Genomic DNA, 16,768 nt, shown 5'->3' on the forward strand with positions numbered 1-16,768 from the left:
AGAGAAGGGAAGAAGAAGAAGGAAGGAAGGAAGTTGTCTTCTGTGATCTCTGACCTTCCTTTGAGCTTACGTAGATATATGGAATGGAATATCTTTGGCCAATTTTGCTGTCCGTCTAACTCAGCCTCCTACGGGGGGGTCACAGATCTCCCCGTAGTGTCTGAGCCGGCAGAGTGCAGGTGCAGCCTTGAAGCCTCAATAGTTAGAAAAACATTCCACTGTCTTATCAGCCTAGCAGAACATGCTGTTGCTAGTTACAAGAAAGCTTACTGAAGGAAAAAAAAAATTAGTAAAAAGAAAAATTGGCTTCATCCTGGCTCAAACCAGGACAGGATGAAATAAGTTTGATTTTAAATGTTAGTGAGAAGTGTAATAACTTCTAAAATCTAAGTAGATACTTTCTAATCACGAAATTGAGGTACTTGCCTAGTGTTTCAATAGGTTTGCTCAGGCTAACATTGCAATAACCATCAAAGAATGAGAGATTTTTGAGGAGTAAATTAGTGTTTGAGGACCTTCTCTCTTGTACTGTGTGTTAAAAAATCAAACAATTACTTTTAGGAGATCAAACTAACTTATTACACTGTATGGATGCCCCTGTAGAACTACAGATTCTTAGTACCTATTCTATATTAATATTTCAAAAACTGGTAAGTTTTTGGCACCATCTTATTTTAAAAGAGTTTTAGGATTTCTAAATATGATAACTGTCTTAACATTTTATGCTTTCTGATTTCTCATACACCTTTAATCAGTTTTTCACAGGTCAAGTATTTAATGAAAAGTCTAAGTAGCTGATTTTTAAACATGCGTTTTGTTACATCTCTCCTGCCATGTTAACATGGCAATTATGAATCTTTGTTAGTCATGTTTTAAGTTACCAAACATGGCTGGCTAGAATCTTTGGAAGTTGGGGCATGTGTTGTGTGGCATGCAGTTGAAATTAGTATCCATAATGTATCACATATATGCTTGGTTATTGTTAATGTAGCTTTCATAACTTTTGTCACTTTAATTATACTAAATTAATTTGCAAGAAGTAGTGGCTTAACAGGAAAGGAAAAAATAGTGTAGCAATGTAAGCTTTGAAGAAAAGTACTGACTTCTGAAAGTCTTTCATCCTAAAATTGGTTTTATATCTTTAACAGTGAAAGAAGGAACAATAAACACTCTGATTGGAAACCATAGTAAAATGCTGAATGTTTATCAAGATGTTACACTGAAATGGGCCACTCAGCTTCCCCACATTCCTGTATCAGTAAAAGTAGCAAATTTACAGTAAGTATCTTGTTAAAGTTTAATTTTTTCAGATTAATTTGCCATGGTGAAATTTGCTTGTAGAGTCTAACACTTCTGAGGTAAGTAGCAAAAAGGTAACTTGTAAAAGAAAAATTCAGTTTTTCTTTGCTTTGTAAAATACTTATTACATTAATGGTCATACTGTTAATTCTGTAAGTGTACTAGAATTACTGTGCTTTAGTTTGTTTTTCTTGAGTGAAAGTAGAACCTGGTGTCTCTTATCTCTCGTGGAGTAGTTTGTTCTTTAAAAGAATGAAAAGTTAAGCTTTGCAATCTGAGAACCTTCCCTGAGACAGGAAAACAGGGAAAAATGTGTTCTTCATGAAGCCTTCATGAACATATGGATTCCAGAGATGATTGGTTGAAACAGATTATTCAGCTCCATATTGAACTGTGGAAGCTAAGGAACTGTTTAAATTGCTCAGGATTGCATTGCAATAGACCAAGACTTCTTGTAAAATAGATGTAAGACAGATCATGGAAAAATGGGTTGGTTGGAAGATCAAGTGTAGAGAAATTATGACATTGATAACTTGTGCTGGGTTTATCACAGAAAGAAGCAAACTACAGAAAAATTGAGCTGTTTTTACAATCCAGTTTAAGCCTGAATTATGTGTCACCAGAGGTGTTGTGGTTGTTGGCTGCCCAGTGCCTCTGACCATATAAGATGCAGTAGGAATGTCCTTGTCAGGTAGATTACTTCTGATCCCCAGCAGGCTTGTGGCTGCTGTGCCAACATGCACTTGATTCTAGTCAATACTTGATCATAAATCATGTATTCATCTCATGGCAGGTGCAAATGCAACATCTGACTACTGGTTTCTGCAGACCAATCTGAAGGATGTTTGTGTTTTGTTTGGTACTAATGGCTTCCTAATGATTTTAAAATATTTTAAATTTTTTTTAGACTCTGGAGAGAATTATGCTGGTTTTCATCCAACACATCTTATAAGTAAAATGTAACACATAGTCTCAGTGGGCCAGTTAGTATAACCAAAAGTTAATCATACAGGATATGACTGTACACCTTTTGAAATTTGGAAAAAATGCTTGTCAGAAAAAAGATGAAAAAAGCATTGATACCTGCAACAGTAGATTGTACTTAATCTTTGGGTATACCATTGTTTGTGTGGAAACTCATATTGTTAAACCATCTGTTTTGATAATGCCTGTAAGAAATTCATGCAGATTCTGCCTGTTCCATGTGAACTTTAACACTCAGGAGTTTGATCTTAGTGAGAATTTAGAGGGATCATTCAGAATTCCCACAGACCTACTAATACTTTGGTTTGGGGTTTTGTTCTGAGACTGTAGAGAGAGCAGTCTAGTTATACAAACCTCTTCATACAGATACTGATAAATGAAGGAGTGTCACTGTCTAGACCCAATGGCCTGAAAGGCAGGGAGAAGTCCAGGGCATATGTGTTTCAGAGCTAGGTTTCTTCTGGCTTTCTGTTTAAAAAATATGCAGCATGCTTTTACTTTCTGACATGAAAAATAAAGATGAGCTAAACAGCAGAAACTGTAGTAAAGCCCATAGGTATAGTAATTTGGCTTAAACAAGAGAATACTTCTTAAAAAATTTTTAAAGGGAATTCCTTGTTTCAGATTGATAACTATTTTCAAATACTCCACTCAAGAGAGGCCTCTGTCTCAGTTGGGGGCTCTGGGCACTACTATAGTATTAAGTACTTTAAGCATGTTAGTTCTACACTGCTGAGAGATTGAAGTGCCTTAAATATGACTTATGTCAGTTAGATAAGCATGTTAGTTCTACACTGCTGAGAGACTGAAGTGCCTTAAATATGACTTATGTCAGTTAGTTACTTTCACATCCTTTCCACTTCTATTGCAGTAAAACTTAAAGTGTAAGTGGAGTGCTCTGAAAGCAGTTTTCTATACAGATCGTGTATGATCATCTGTATTTTCTTTTTGTCTTAATGTCTATTCTAATGTGTGGCTCTAGCTTGCTGGACAAGAGCATTATGAGAAACTATCGTATGTAAATGCCCTTGGGGCAGTTGTCTCCTAAAAGCACCTACATACTTCATCCTGTAACCTCAATTGTCTATGTCTAAGATCAACTGTTCAAGTGCTTTGGAGAATTCCAGTGAAGTAACTTGTGGTTCTCATGTGTGCCCCTCCTTATTCTTTATGAATTGATTTTTCCTTTTACAATAATGTGAAATGCAGTATACCCCTGTTGCAATACTAGTATGTAAGCAATTAAAATATGCGACATTATTTGGGATTAAGTTCCAGCCTAAACTCCTTGATTTCCATCGCATTTTTGGAAACATGCAAGGAATACTAGAATAGAATAGAATAATGGAAGGTAAGTGGCTACTTAGGACATTTTTGAGCTGTCTCTGCACTCTAAAAGTGATACATTTTTAAGCAGTCGAACTATGCTTTTTTGCCTTTTAAAGCCTAAGTGTTCTCTGTCAGGAAGCTGAAAATTTCTTACAAAAGGCTTGTGATCAGAAACTTGAACTACAAGCAAAAATTTGGGAGTGTATTGTATTCTGGGTTTTACCTGAAGATCTCTATAACTGTTATCACTGAACTGGAACTTCAGTTCTAATTGTTTATAGAAGTTTGTCCTTATTTTATTAGCAGTTTATATTCTGGTTCTGTTATTGTATAGTAGTTACTAACTGCTTCTGATGTTGTTTTGATGTCATGGGGCCTCCTACATGTTTAATGCTGGCTGAATTGATTCAGAGGTCTAACCACTTAAATTGGCAATTTGGATTAAACTGCTTAGAACTTTGTTTCAACATAATTTCCTTTTCCAGCTGATAGGCCTTCTTTCAACTTACTTACAATTTGGATTAAACTGCTTAAAACTTTGTTTCAACGTAATTTCCTTTTCCAGCTGATAGGCCTTCTTTTGAACAGTTACATTTTTGCACGCCCTGTCTTGTCATCCCTAAAGTTATGGCTGTGCAAAAGCTTTGTCACTGAAGCTGAAGTTCTAAAGAAAACGGTTTAGGTGTTCTGACTGAGTTGATTAAAAACCTCAAATAAGCAAACCCTTCTGGGCTGGTTTGAAGAGAAATTGTTAATATATTGCAGTTAGAACAGCTGAAACCTGGGAAGTCACATAAAGGAATTGCGGTATTTCCTACTCCCCTGACATTTTCAGTGTTGAAATGGTCATTGTGAGCAACAGTGTTTGCTTGGTATCCCCAATAATTATATAAGTATTTTCTTAGCATTGACTTCCAAGTCCATTCCCTTTTTTCTTGCCATTTACTTTGCATTTTTCTGTTTCATCAGAGACCTCTTTTCTAAGACCTTCCTTGTAGCTCCTCATCTCCTTTGCAAATGAAATTTCATTACCAGTATCTCTTACAGATTTGTTATTAATTTGTCACTTTCTGATACTTCTTTACAAGTGTTAGATATTCTTTTTTTCTCTTTTTCTTCCCTTCATAATTCAGGTAATTGTGTGGGATGCAAGCCTGTAGTAACGTGGTTCCTACATAGATCTTGTTAGCTAAAGTGCCTCATATGATGGTAATTTTTTTCCTGTTGGCAGGGATCTGAGCCTGTAAAGGCAAGTGACTTAATAGTCCTGCACCCAAAGGGTGGGTTATGTTTGTCTGAATCATCTGAAATAACTTATTCAGAAAGTAGCAGAAAGTCACTTTTGAGAGCCTATCACAAGTTGTATTTGTTTTTCTATGCCTGAATTATCCTGTCTCTATATGCTTGACCATAAAAGGTTCTTGGAATAGACAAAAACTGTTTTTCTATTTATTTTACACTAACTTGCTTGGCAAAGCTGTTCCTAAGACTACCATGCTTTAATGGCTGATTGATTGCACTAAGTATTTCTCTGACCTGGCTGACCTGAAACTGGAATATTATGTTAAGGTGCATTCAGTGTAAAGCAAAATAGCTCGTGTTGCTTGCCTCAGGGATGTTTCCATCACAAACATCTGAAATGCCATGGTGAGTTGTATTAAAAACCACATAGGTAGAGCATTATAGCTTGAACGTGGTCTCAGGAAAGGGATTTCTGTTATGATAATTTCCAAGTCACAAACTTGTTTTTGCAGTAGGAAAACACAAAGCATTTAAATTGGGGATTTTGTTTCTTATAAACCTTTTTGAAGTTCACAAGTCTTAATTTTAGTACTTGGTTTTTGTTTGTACACAGCCTTCAAGTTCTATCTGATAAGCCTATGAAAGCTAAAAGGCAGTTTGAGTTTTTCCTTTTAAACTGAAATAGACTGCAGACTTCCTCAAATGCTTTTATTTTTCAAGTCAGTATTTCATGTTGCCTCTAATTTTGGTTCTTTGTGCTCTCAGCTATCTGCCAAGAAATAATGTCTGGTGGTATGTCTATGGCAAAAAAAATGTAATTTATCAGCAGGCACAGTTTTAACAGTAAACTAGGCTTCTCTGAGTTCAGGGATGAATCATGAGAAAGATAATTCTTTCTTCTCTGTTTAATTTGTTGGGGACTCTTCCTACCTTAGGCCCAGTTTGTCAGTGAACTTTGTGTTTAAATGACGGATATTTTCACCTTCAGCTGCTTTGGAATTTGATTAGAAATACCCAAAAGAAAACCTCAGACACGGTTGTAATGCTTCTCTGTAGGTAACTGGATGCTATGCATATGTGGTGACTCTTGCTTTTAGGAGCTGCATCTGAGAATTAAAATATAGGAACTGACTTTATTTTGTGAGCATTAGTATGTGCTGTATCTGTGAGCAAAAGGACTTCATGGAAGAAAGATTCTTGAAGCAGATAACCCACAAAATTACATGTATGCCTTCTAAAATGTCAAGTTCTTTTTATTACAAGGAGTTGACAGGTATGGACAAGTTGGTGAAAGTTACTAGAATACTTGCTTTCACTTTCATTTGATAGTTAAATATAATTTTGCTCTGTAATGGAACAGCATGTTTTTGGAAGAGGAAATATAAAGCAGTCTGGAAAGGTTTTTTTGTGCAAAAGTAATTTGTCACCTTTAAAGAATAAGAGTTCCTGGGTTTCTTGAAATATTACATTTCCAGATCCTAAATTATAAGCTTGAATGAAGCTAGTAAATAGATTTCCATTATTTCAAATGGGGGAAAAATTATTTTTTAAACCAAAAGGAACTGTTGAAAAGCCAGGAAATAGGTTGTATATGTTGAAAATGGCAAGCAGGGCTACTCAGTAAGCTTTATCCACTCTCTATCACTTTATGAACTTCAAGTTTACTTAAGTTTATACTGAGGAATGATCCCATAAAATAGCACAGGATTCCAGGTTTTCACCACTGATTCTGTTTTGCTCAGCTTGCAATCAAAAAAAGGGATTTATTTCCCCCCCCCCCCGCTAATTGCTAGCACTACAACTGACTATGATATTTGAAATTTACTGAAGTGATTTTTGTTATTGCTTCTCCAGTTATGATCACTGTAGGCTTGACTATAGGGATCACACCTGAACTCCTAGTGTCAGTGTTGTGAACCACCAGCCTGTTAAGCTAGTGTATCACATAGCCATGTATTCATCAGTTATGTGTTGAAGGCAGCCACACATAGGTAATTGGTGTTCATGTTTTGACTTACACTGTTACATAATTGATGGATTCTACCAAATTAGAGGTTTTCAGTAATACATTCAGTTACATTGGGTAGGCTGAGATACAGGAAATACTGCAGCTTAATGACTCACATCAAAGTCATGAACTTAAAATGCTATAAAAGTGTCCAATTTTCTTATGACTTCTATGGCAAAGCAGTTCAGTAGGTCTAAAATTTCTAATGTTGTTTGTGTACGAGTCCTTCTTCCCCTTGCAGAAATAATGAAGAACCAGAGACTATTTCACTAATGAAGATACTGAAAGTTAATTTTCTATGTAATCATGTTAAATTGTATTTGAATATTTTTGCTCGTGTGGTGCTGATAGCTATGGCTACTGCACTTTCCTCTCTCTTGGAAAATGCCTGCTTGTCCTGTGGTTATGCAGGTGCATTAAAAGAGTATTTTACAATATTTTAAATACTTACAAGTTTGTTTTGGAGACAGTGACTTGTAATTTACTGAAGCAATAGTCTCTTACTATTTGCCAAGCTATCATTTTACTCCTAGCTGCCTCTTTTATTGCATTTTTCTAGTAAAAAGAGCATGTGTAACTCGCATTACAGATGTGTAGTGTGAAAAGATGTGTAGTGTTTAGTTCTCTAGTAATTTGCAGCCTTTTTTGCTGAAGATAGTGGTTTCTAGCGAGTGGTCTTTGACTTTTTGCCATGTGCTACTACAGGCAAGTGACATTTATTCTTGATAACCACAGATGAAAACTTAGGGATACAGATAAGTGGGAATGTTTTTTTGGCTTGGTAGTCTGATGTTTGTACCTACAAGTCTAATGAGGTATAAGGTCACTGGGGACTGTTGTTCATTGGCTTCATAGAACATAGACTTGTTTTCTGTATATGAGTAATATCTTGAGCCTGACATAGTTAATGTGCTTATAACTTCATGGCACTTTATCTGCATAAGCTTATTTATAAGTCTCTGATTCAGCAACCTCTCTTCATAAAGAAGAGAATGTAAACCTAGTGTTTAAATATTTTATTTTGACACAGGATTGATTCCCCTATTTGAACTCATGTTGATTGATGTACAGATTGATCAGTTTAATTTAAATAAGGTATATGAGTCCAAAAGTTGGACTTGAGAATTCCAGTGTATAGCCATTCACTGAAAATGTGCTTTATGAAGTTTTATCTTCCAATATTTTTTTTTAAAGAAAATTAAGATCTGCAATCAATTTGCAAGTGAGAAAATACTGGTCTGGTCCAAATATGAACTTGAAATTAAAACTTATTCTCTGGCATAGAATCATAGTACATTGGGTGGTTAGATGAATATATGTTGTGTAGCTGGGCTCTCCAAGCAGTAGAAAGGCAAAAGGAACTGCATTTAACTGGAAAAAAATATGAAGGAGTACTGTAGTCGAATTAAGTATATAAGGTGTAAAAGTGCAATCACATCTAGGGTAATAGAGGGTGGAATCAACATAAAACCCCTCTCATTGAATTTCTTAGCTATCCAGATGCTTGAAAATAACTTTGTTCTTCACTCCAACCCATCTGTTTCTCCTTCTTAGAACTGACATCACCACAGCTACCACAACTGTTAAAGAATCACCATATAAAAATTGCAAAACTTACATATAAAACCAGCAAAACTTAGCACTTATTACACAGTTTTATGGAAAGAAAACTGCAGGAATCAAACTTTATAGTTTGTTGAAAGATTTTCCCTTTTTCTGGATGGTAGTACTGTAATAGAAGCAATGCCAGTTATGACAAACAGTATGAATGGGTCAGTTATGTATATGTATACATATAAATTTTTATTTGAAAGTTCTGTAAGAATGTTGCCTTGATCTGAGAATTTAAATGCAGAGAATTCTAGAATATTTCTACCTAAGCATAATTGCGTTTTAAAGAAACAATTTAAAGAAAAAAAAGGCATTTGTTTTTCATCACTAAATTGCCACTGGATGGTCAAGAAATAGAATAACAAAACATGACCCCTTTTAAAACCCTTTGATAGAGAATTTCAGTGTGTAGCTTAGCCACAAAATATGAATGTAATTGTATTTCTTTTACTTTAGTAGAAGTTTGATCTCTGAGAAGACACCTGTGTGCTAAATATGTCCAGTGTATACTGTGATTCATGACTGGGCCTTCTAGCAAGTTAGTTTCAAATGGTATTTACTGCATTGATATTAAGCACATGCCCATATTGCCAGTTCTCCTGATTTTATTGCACGTCAATTATTGGCTGTTTCAAAAAGCCAACTTTTTATAGGCATATGGTTTTGCCAGTGTTTAAACTTTCTTTAGAATAAAAGTTAAAATATTCCTACCCTCGTGATTCTAGGGAAAAGCCTTAAAAGCAGAAATTCTAACTGCCCAAGAAGAAGGCAAGTAACTCCTCCTCCAGTATTTAAAATGAAATGTTTGCTTTTGAACAAATTGCATGGGGCCTTTTTGGCTAACCTGCAATTTCTCTCTTCTGGTTCATGTTGTGACAGGAGATTTTAGATTAATTCAGGTTCTGAACTCAGTCTTGGAGTTAGGAATTGAGCAGTAGGCTGGAGTTCATGGATGTATTGTGACACTGCCTATGGAAGTGCTGGACATCCTGTTTGAAAAACAGTTATTATGAACAGTCTAAGGCAGTTGAGTTTGAAGGTCTTGGTTATTATGCTATTAACATGAAAGGCATTTTTTCACATGAGGACCAGCTGCTGGGGCATTTATGTTAAGCAATGGAGACAAGAGGCAGCTAGCAGTGCAAAGTGCCAGAGATGCGTTGAAAGAGCAGCTTTGCTTTATATAAGACAGAGTACAGGAACAGTGGTAAGTATTGTTAAAATATATGCAGTTTTTCCTGCCTGAAATGCTGGAGAATTTTGAAGCTTGCAGGCACATCACTGTCAAACTGTGAGGAAAAAGACATGGAAATTAGAGTTGAATGTTTTTAAAGTTATGTAATTACTCAATCCTTTCAGAATAAATCTGTGATAAAGACGCATGATGGTTATTCTTATCCTCATTGTAGTCTGTGGGTGGTCTAATATTTCTCATGTGCTGTCTAATATTATCTTGTATGAAAACAATAGTTAAGAATAAGCTTGATCTAAATAAACTTACTAGAGTGTAGGTTTTATCAGTATAGCACCCTGCATCTCTGTTGTTAGAAGCAGAGATGCTAGGGACTTTGCCAGCTTGCTTGGAGTGAAATGGACTGTGATCCCTATCTTCAAGTGGGAGAAGTGAAGGTTTTAGATAAACCTTTTGAGGCCCCTCAGATCCTATATGTACAATGTCATAGCTGCTATCTTTTGATACAGCCTTTGAGCATTTGGAAACTGTACATGTGTCTGCCGGTGAGCCAGACTGGCCTTGAAACAGATTTTAGACTTCAGGTGAAGGACGTGCAAATGAAGACATGTACTTCTTGGTGCAGCTGTGAGAGGGAGCGAAGCATGGAGATATTTTAGGTGTACCACAGTTGGTCTTAATTTCTTTCTTCTAACACTGTGGTATTTTCATAAATGAAATCACAATGTAACTTCTCATGCTTCTTAATATATGGAGCTCTTAGCGGTTTTCTTATCAGTCCTCGCATTTGTTTCCAGTTCAGATAATGCCACTGTCTTAGATATGGAACTGTGGTAATAAATGCAATGTGGAAGTTAAGAACTTTTCACCATATATAATATACTTGAAGTATAATATACTTCAAAACTCTACGTTTTTTTGCCTGAAGCAAGATAATGTATTTCTGGAGGCTTGTGTCATCACTCTGAATATTCTGGTTTTATTCTAATTTGTGACAAATACTAATTTTAATTTAAATCTTAATTTAAATCTGAGTTCTGTACAGCTGGTTACTTCAGTATTCAACAAAACTTCAACTGCTTTTGATAAAGTTTTGATTTTAGATTTAAAACAAGAAAAATCTAGGTTGGTTAATAATTCATATAAAAATTATTTTTATATGTAATTTGTATAATGAGCTTGAATCACGTTTTTATACCAGTATGTGTTTTCCCTGTCTGAAGGAACCAGGTCATGTCCTATATGGATGTCTGTGATGCATCCATACCTCTGCATGTGTTATCCTCTGCATTCATTGTTAAATCTGAACCTGTTAAGATTCCCTTCCGTTTAGACTTCAAAGCTATTATGTTAACCCTGTTAAAACACACCCCCCCTCCAAAAAAACACAAACAAACCACACAACAAAACAAAGCAACAAAACCAAACAACAAACAACCTTGAACGCTGAATTTAATGTGATATGGTAGCTTTCAGGGCTCTCCTGTGTGAAAGCTGTGCTGCTTGGCTTGCCCTCACAAGCCTGATTGTTCTGCCCCCAAGGTGGCAGTAGTGGTCTGGTGGAAAAGACTCCTGACACAAACTTTTGTGAGTAGTGTGTTTTTTTAAACTTGGCAGTAAAAGTAAAAACAATTTCCATTTCTTTTTAAATTTTGCTGTTGGGTGAAAAAAAAAAAATCTCCTTTTTATTTGGTTGCTGGAAGTTGTTTGGCTTGTTAGGAAGAGTGTCTTTCAAGCAGAAAACTGCACAAGCTGAAGACTTACCTGAATTCGTCATGCACTAAAGCACTAGTTTACTAGTCTGTTGTATGGTGTCACCATGTAAAGGTGCCAGTGAAAATGTCTTCGCTCCCAACTAGAGGAAGAGAGTTCTGTATAAGACCTGGAAACTGGGGAATCCTTCAGGCATTCAAAATGGTAGCACTCTGGCCAAATTAATGTTTTATTCAGTTCTGACTCTTGGTTGATTTCAGTGCCTGTAAGAAGGCATAGGTATTGGCCTGCAGTTCTAGTTGTAACTTCTCTTTTTTTTTTTACTACTTTTCCACTGGTTATCAAGATGAAATCATGTTTCATTTTCCTGTTCCTCTTGTGTGTATTTAATTTTCTTAACTAGCTTTGTGTCTGGTGTTCTGTTAAGATGACCAATTCAAAACTATCACAAATGGGAATGATTTCTGTAAAGCAACAGCACTGATTATTGACCACTTAATGATATTGAATGTTATTTTCCATTAATTCTAAATGAATACTATATTTACATTACATGTCTGCATGCCCTCTGCAGAGTGTGTAGAGCATGTTAAATGCCTCAAAAGAATCTTAATTTCTGAGAGCAAACATCTGTTTTCATATGTAGTAGCAGACTGGGGACGTCTTACACAAGTATTACTTTTAATGTTGTGTTGAACAAAGATTTTTTTAATGAGGAAGGGGTTTCAGAGGAGCCTGAGGGTGCTCTGCAGATAGCCAAAACCAGTTAAAAATGAGTGGTAGCTAGCACTGAGTCACACCAGGAATATTTTAATATTCAGCTGAAGGTCTGATTTCAGAGTGTTTGTTGAGAGTAAGGTGGGCTTTTGACTTTTACTCCCATTAGCTGTTAGAAAATTCTTAGTTTATTACTGCTATTATGATATTCCTTCAGCATTTTATCAAATACTTCACACAGTTACAGCTAAAATGACATTGAAATGGTAATGAAACTTAGAACAATTTGAGTTATCAAATGCACTAAACTAAAAAGTGCTATTGTAGTTATGCTTTTGCTTATAATTACTTCAGAGGATGATAGAATGAGGAAGAACTGGATTAAAAATGCTTGATCACATTTCAGCAATTAGTTTCCTAATTCAGTAGTTTGTAAATAGTATATTATCAGTAAGGGATTGAAAGAGTTGCACAGCATCTTGTTTTCTAATGACTAATATCAGTTAAGATGGCTTCTGAAATTGAGGTAGATGTTTTGTGTTATTATAAATAACTAAAGCTGTAAATGTTGTCAATAAACAGACCTTGTCCTAAGAGTTGTCCAAGGTTGAGTTTGTCTTACTCAAGTAGAGCTCAGAAGTAGAATGTGTGTTTCTAAGTCAGTTGAGTGATCAGTTGGATATTATATATCTGGAAGCATGCAAAGCATTTTAATTTATTCAAGAATTCTGTTGTGAGCAATTTGTTTAGTAAGAGAAGATCAACAAAAAGCATATGCCATTATTTTTTTACTATAGTTTTTCAAATTATTTCCATGTGTATAGGAGTTTCTTTGTACTGTAAAGTTATTTTAGATACAAGAATAATTTGTCTCATGCTTTGAGTTCCTCATTGTTAAAGTATCCCCTTAGATTTGCTATTACTTTGACTATTGTGTGACATATAGTAAAAAAAAAAAAGTAGTTTACAATAAAAGAAACTTAACAAGTAATTGGAATTCCAGATTGTGTGCAGAATGTGCCAAGTGAAGTAATGGTGTTTGCAGGGATATCGTATGAGTGCAGTAGCTGTGGGGAAAGTACTATAAAACTGTTAAATATGCTCCCCCTCCCCCTGCTGTCTTTAACCACTGGTATAAAAGTTTGAGAAAATAAAGCAATCTTGACTGGCTGACAAACATTCCAACAGAGAAATTAATGTATTGTAAATCACATGTTATAACTGGTTACCCATATTTTTTTATTGTTTCTATTGATGTAAAAATTCATGGACAGCTGTAGCATGAAAAGATAAATGGAAAAGGCTTTTTTATATTTGTATGTTTCATGTTGAACAGTCCTAGGACCTGGCAGAACAGCAACTGGAGCAAAGGAGAAGTGTCATTTGTAATGCTGCTTTCTTAAAATAATGTTTTTGTCTGACTTAGTGCAGAGGATGTCATGACTAATGAGAAAGCTGGAGTTGGAGTATGGAGAGTGGACTGTGCATTCTGTAATGCTGATAAAAGTTAAGCATAACTTACATAGGAAAAATCACTTCAATGATTGGAATTAATATAATTTGATAGACTGCCTGCAGATGAGTTTGCTAACTTCAAGGTACATAGGAAGGACTGTATTTACAAACCACTTTTGAACATATACTTTAGTAGAATAGCAACAAAGTTTTATTCCTAGCAGTGTAACTTTCTTCATGCCCTTTTGGTGTAAATTCAGATGTCTTCATGGTGGTTCTTAGTTTAACAGACTCTGAAAATGTAGCACAGGTGTGTGTTTTACAGAGCTGTTTGGATGTAAGTCAACTAGGATGACCAGTTCTGCGTGTAATTCCAACAACAACAGATCCAGTCCTGAGCAAGGACTATAGTCAGCAGCAAATATTAATGCAGCCAGAGAAACTAGGACTCGTGCTTAATTCTGCTTCATCTCATTTTGGATTGAGAGTTTGCTATTTGTCAGAAATAATGGATGCAAACTACAAGCTTATGGGTCACAAACAGGCCGTCGCATGAACAGGATGGCTGCTAACATGAGTACTGGATATGTAAGTTGAAAGTCAAGAGTTAAGTCTTCCCCTTAAGTATTTGGGGGAGACTTGGCATCTCCAGCCTTATGGTGCTCACAAAGACAGCTTCCTCTTACAGCTTACTTAGTTTTTATAGTGAATGTTAATATATGTTAAAAATTGCAGCAATACCTGAAGCCTTTTTTGGTGGCTATAGGATCAGAAGTTCCAAAAGAGAAGGCTGTTTCTGTTTAACCTGAGTTTATATAGTAAGTAAGGGAAATACTGTGTTTTGAGTCCTATTGTGTGTTTCCAGAAGGCACTTTAGATTCGTTCCACCTGCAGTGCATGATGAGTTGGGGATACCTGCTACCCAAAGAACCCCAACCCAATCAGTTTCAATACATTTGTAGTTTGTCCAGGAGACTGATTTTATTCACTGACTAAAAACTGCTTCATGAAGTGAGAGCTCAGACTTACCTGCAGCAGCTCCTTATTTGTATAGTGCCAACTGGGGTCTTCACTTGTGTGCAGTTCTAACTGTACAGAGTTCAGATGATCTCTTTGTATTGGAATGGGTCAATAGTGATGAGTAGTGGTCCATGGTTGTAACAGGTAAGGAAAGCAGAACCTCGGGAGGAATTCATGGTCAAAGAGATAAAAGAAGAAAGAGAACCTTGGGAGGCAGCTGGCATTTGCATAAGCCACAGCTGTGGTTTGTTCAGTTCCTGTGATGAGAGCATGGAGAGTGACTGCACAGAAAGGGCAGCTGAAGGACAAGGGAGGTAGAGGAAGATAGATGAAGTAACACCTTTGGGTGGCATCATGGTCCCCAGACCCAATAGGTTGCTCATGTGTTTGCCTCGTGTGATGTGACCTGGGCGGGATGCCTTGCAGCACAGGCTGGCCCCCTGTGCCGGATCTCCATCCCCCTGCTGAGGGTATAAACCCGGGATTTTCCTGAGGGCACTGGGCTAGAGCACTGCTGAGGTCACCGTTGCCTCTGTGGGGACGCCCACGTAAAGTGCAGCCCCTGCCAACTGCCTGTTGCACCACATGAAGCTTCTTCCCCTGGGGCTGGGGGCCTTCATCTCTGTCGGGATGGTATGTAGCTACTGTCATGTGTGATACTGCTTTTTGCTAGAAGTCAGTAGCTTAGTAAATTGCATATGCTTTGCTTATTTTTGTGTGCCTGTATCTGCCCACTTGAGCTGTGCAAGGAATCCCGGATCCCACTCTAAAACACTCTTATAACATAGTTTTTCCAGAGTATTTGATGGCAGTTGTGAAACCAACATTGTAATTATGGCCTTAGCATTCTGTAGGAAGGGGGTTTGGACAGTCCAGTAGGACCATCAGTTACCAAAAATAATCTGTGACACCTCTTTGCCTTTGTAGTTGCTATTACCTTGGAAAACTTTGGATAAGGTTTCCTATCTTTGTGCTCTGGAGCCATGCTGCAAGCCAACCTAGTAAACCAGCAACAACTCTGGTTGTTGTTTTTATTTGATAGCTACCTGGTTTTTGATGCGGATTGTACTAGAGGAGGTGCTTGAAAGTTACCAACGTAGTTAAAATAATTTGTGGTAATTCTTTATGAATTATAGCTTGAATGTTTGCATGAATGTTTCACATGGGTGTAAATAGTGGAACAGTGCATTAGGCTTTCTCATAAAAAATAAGTTTTGTAACTAAGAATGAAATTTGATCTATCTTTGTTTGATGGTTGTATTTGACACAGAGACAGTGTCTTCTGTAATGTATTCTAAGTATGGAATAATGGCACATGATGGGCATGTATGTGTCACCTCATGACTATGAAAAGAAATACAAGCTTTTAATTAAGAGTAAGCATTTGAAGAAATAAAAAGAAAGCTTTGTCCTGGCTTCAGCTGTTAACATCTATGCTAGTCCTTCACTGTTCAGTTCCTCTTCTGTCTCTGAATAACCCTCAAGTGAAGCAAAATGTTGATGGTATTTGCTGTTGTCTCATAATTTGTCAAACACTTCCCTAAATTTTGTATTTGCATGGTAGATGATCAGGTAAGCAAAACTAGCAATTTTTTGGTAGGAGTAAGTTAAATGAAGTACTGTTTCCTGGGGAGAAAATAGTATAGTGTAGCTAATAAATCACTGATTTGTATTGATCCAGAGCAGCATAAGGGGAATTTTCTAGAAACTTGTGCCTTCTTTTCAGAAAGATACTGCAGGGAAAAGCCAGCCAGGGTTTGAAGCCAGCATAGTAGCTGCAGCAGCAGCCAACAAATGGACTAAGGGTACTACTGATGCCATTGAAGTCGTGTTGCTGTCTTCACTGTGAACATTCATGATTTCTTCTAATGCATCCTGTCCCCTATCTAAATGGAACACCAAATAATTCCTTTTCCTGTAGATCAACCTGAATATCCATACTTCAAAAAACTGAAGCAATGATTTATAAATTAATAATACTGCAACTGTACAGTATAGTATACTCAGCTTGTTTGTTCTGATCCTTTTCTTGATCTCTCAGATTCTTAATCTTGTTTTACCTGTCTGTCTAGCACAGGTTGGTTTTTAGGTGTTATTGCAATAAGTTATATTAATAGTAAGTAATACTAATTAACACGTCTGAATTGAAGAATAAGTGTTATTTTCTTTTGGTCAAAGAATTCCATTAAAATCAGGAA

General features: G+C 36.4%; 1 protein-coding gene across 1 annotated transcript in view; it reads left to right on the forward strand.

Moving 5' to 3' along the window:
• Window positions 1-16,768, forward strand: part of BBS9 (Bardet-Biedl syndrome 9) — a gene marked incomplete at its 3' end in the record, with an annotated part of 127,060 nt that overhangs the window by 34,432 nt on the left and 75,860 nt on the right. Inside the window, exon 8 of the mRNA XM_009998099.1 lies at window positions 1,149-1,278. Within this exon, the coding sequence (XP_009996401.1) occupies window positions 1,149-1,278 (130 nt within the window). The remainder of the gene's footprint in view (window positions 1-1,148; window positions 1,279-16,768) is intronic.

The sequence above is a fragment of the Chaetura pelagica genome, unplaced genomic scaffold (genome assembly GCF_000747805.2).
Source record: "Chaetura pelagica isolate M959 unplaced genomic scaffold, ChaPel_1.0 scaffold485, whole genome shotgun sequence".
In the NCBI taxonomy this organism is placed as follows: domain Eukaryota; kingdom Metazoa; phylum Chordata; class Aves; order Apodiformes; family Apodidae; genus Chaetura; species Chaetura pelagica.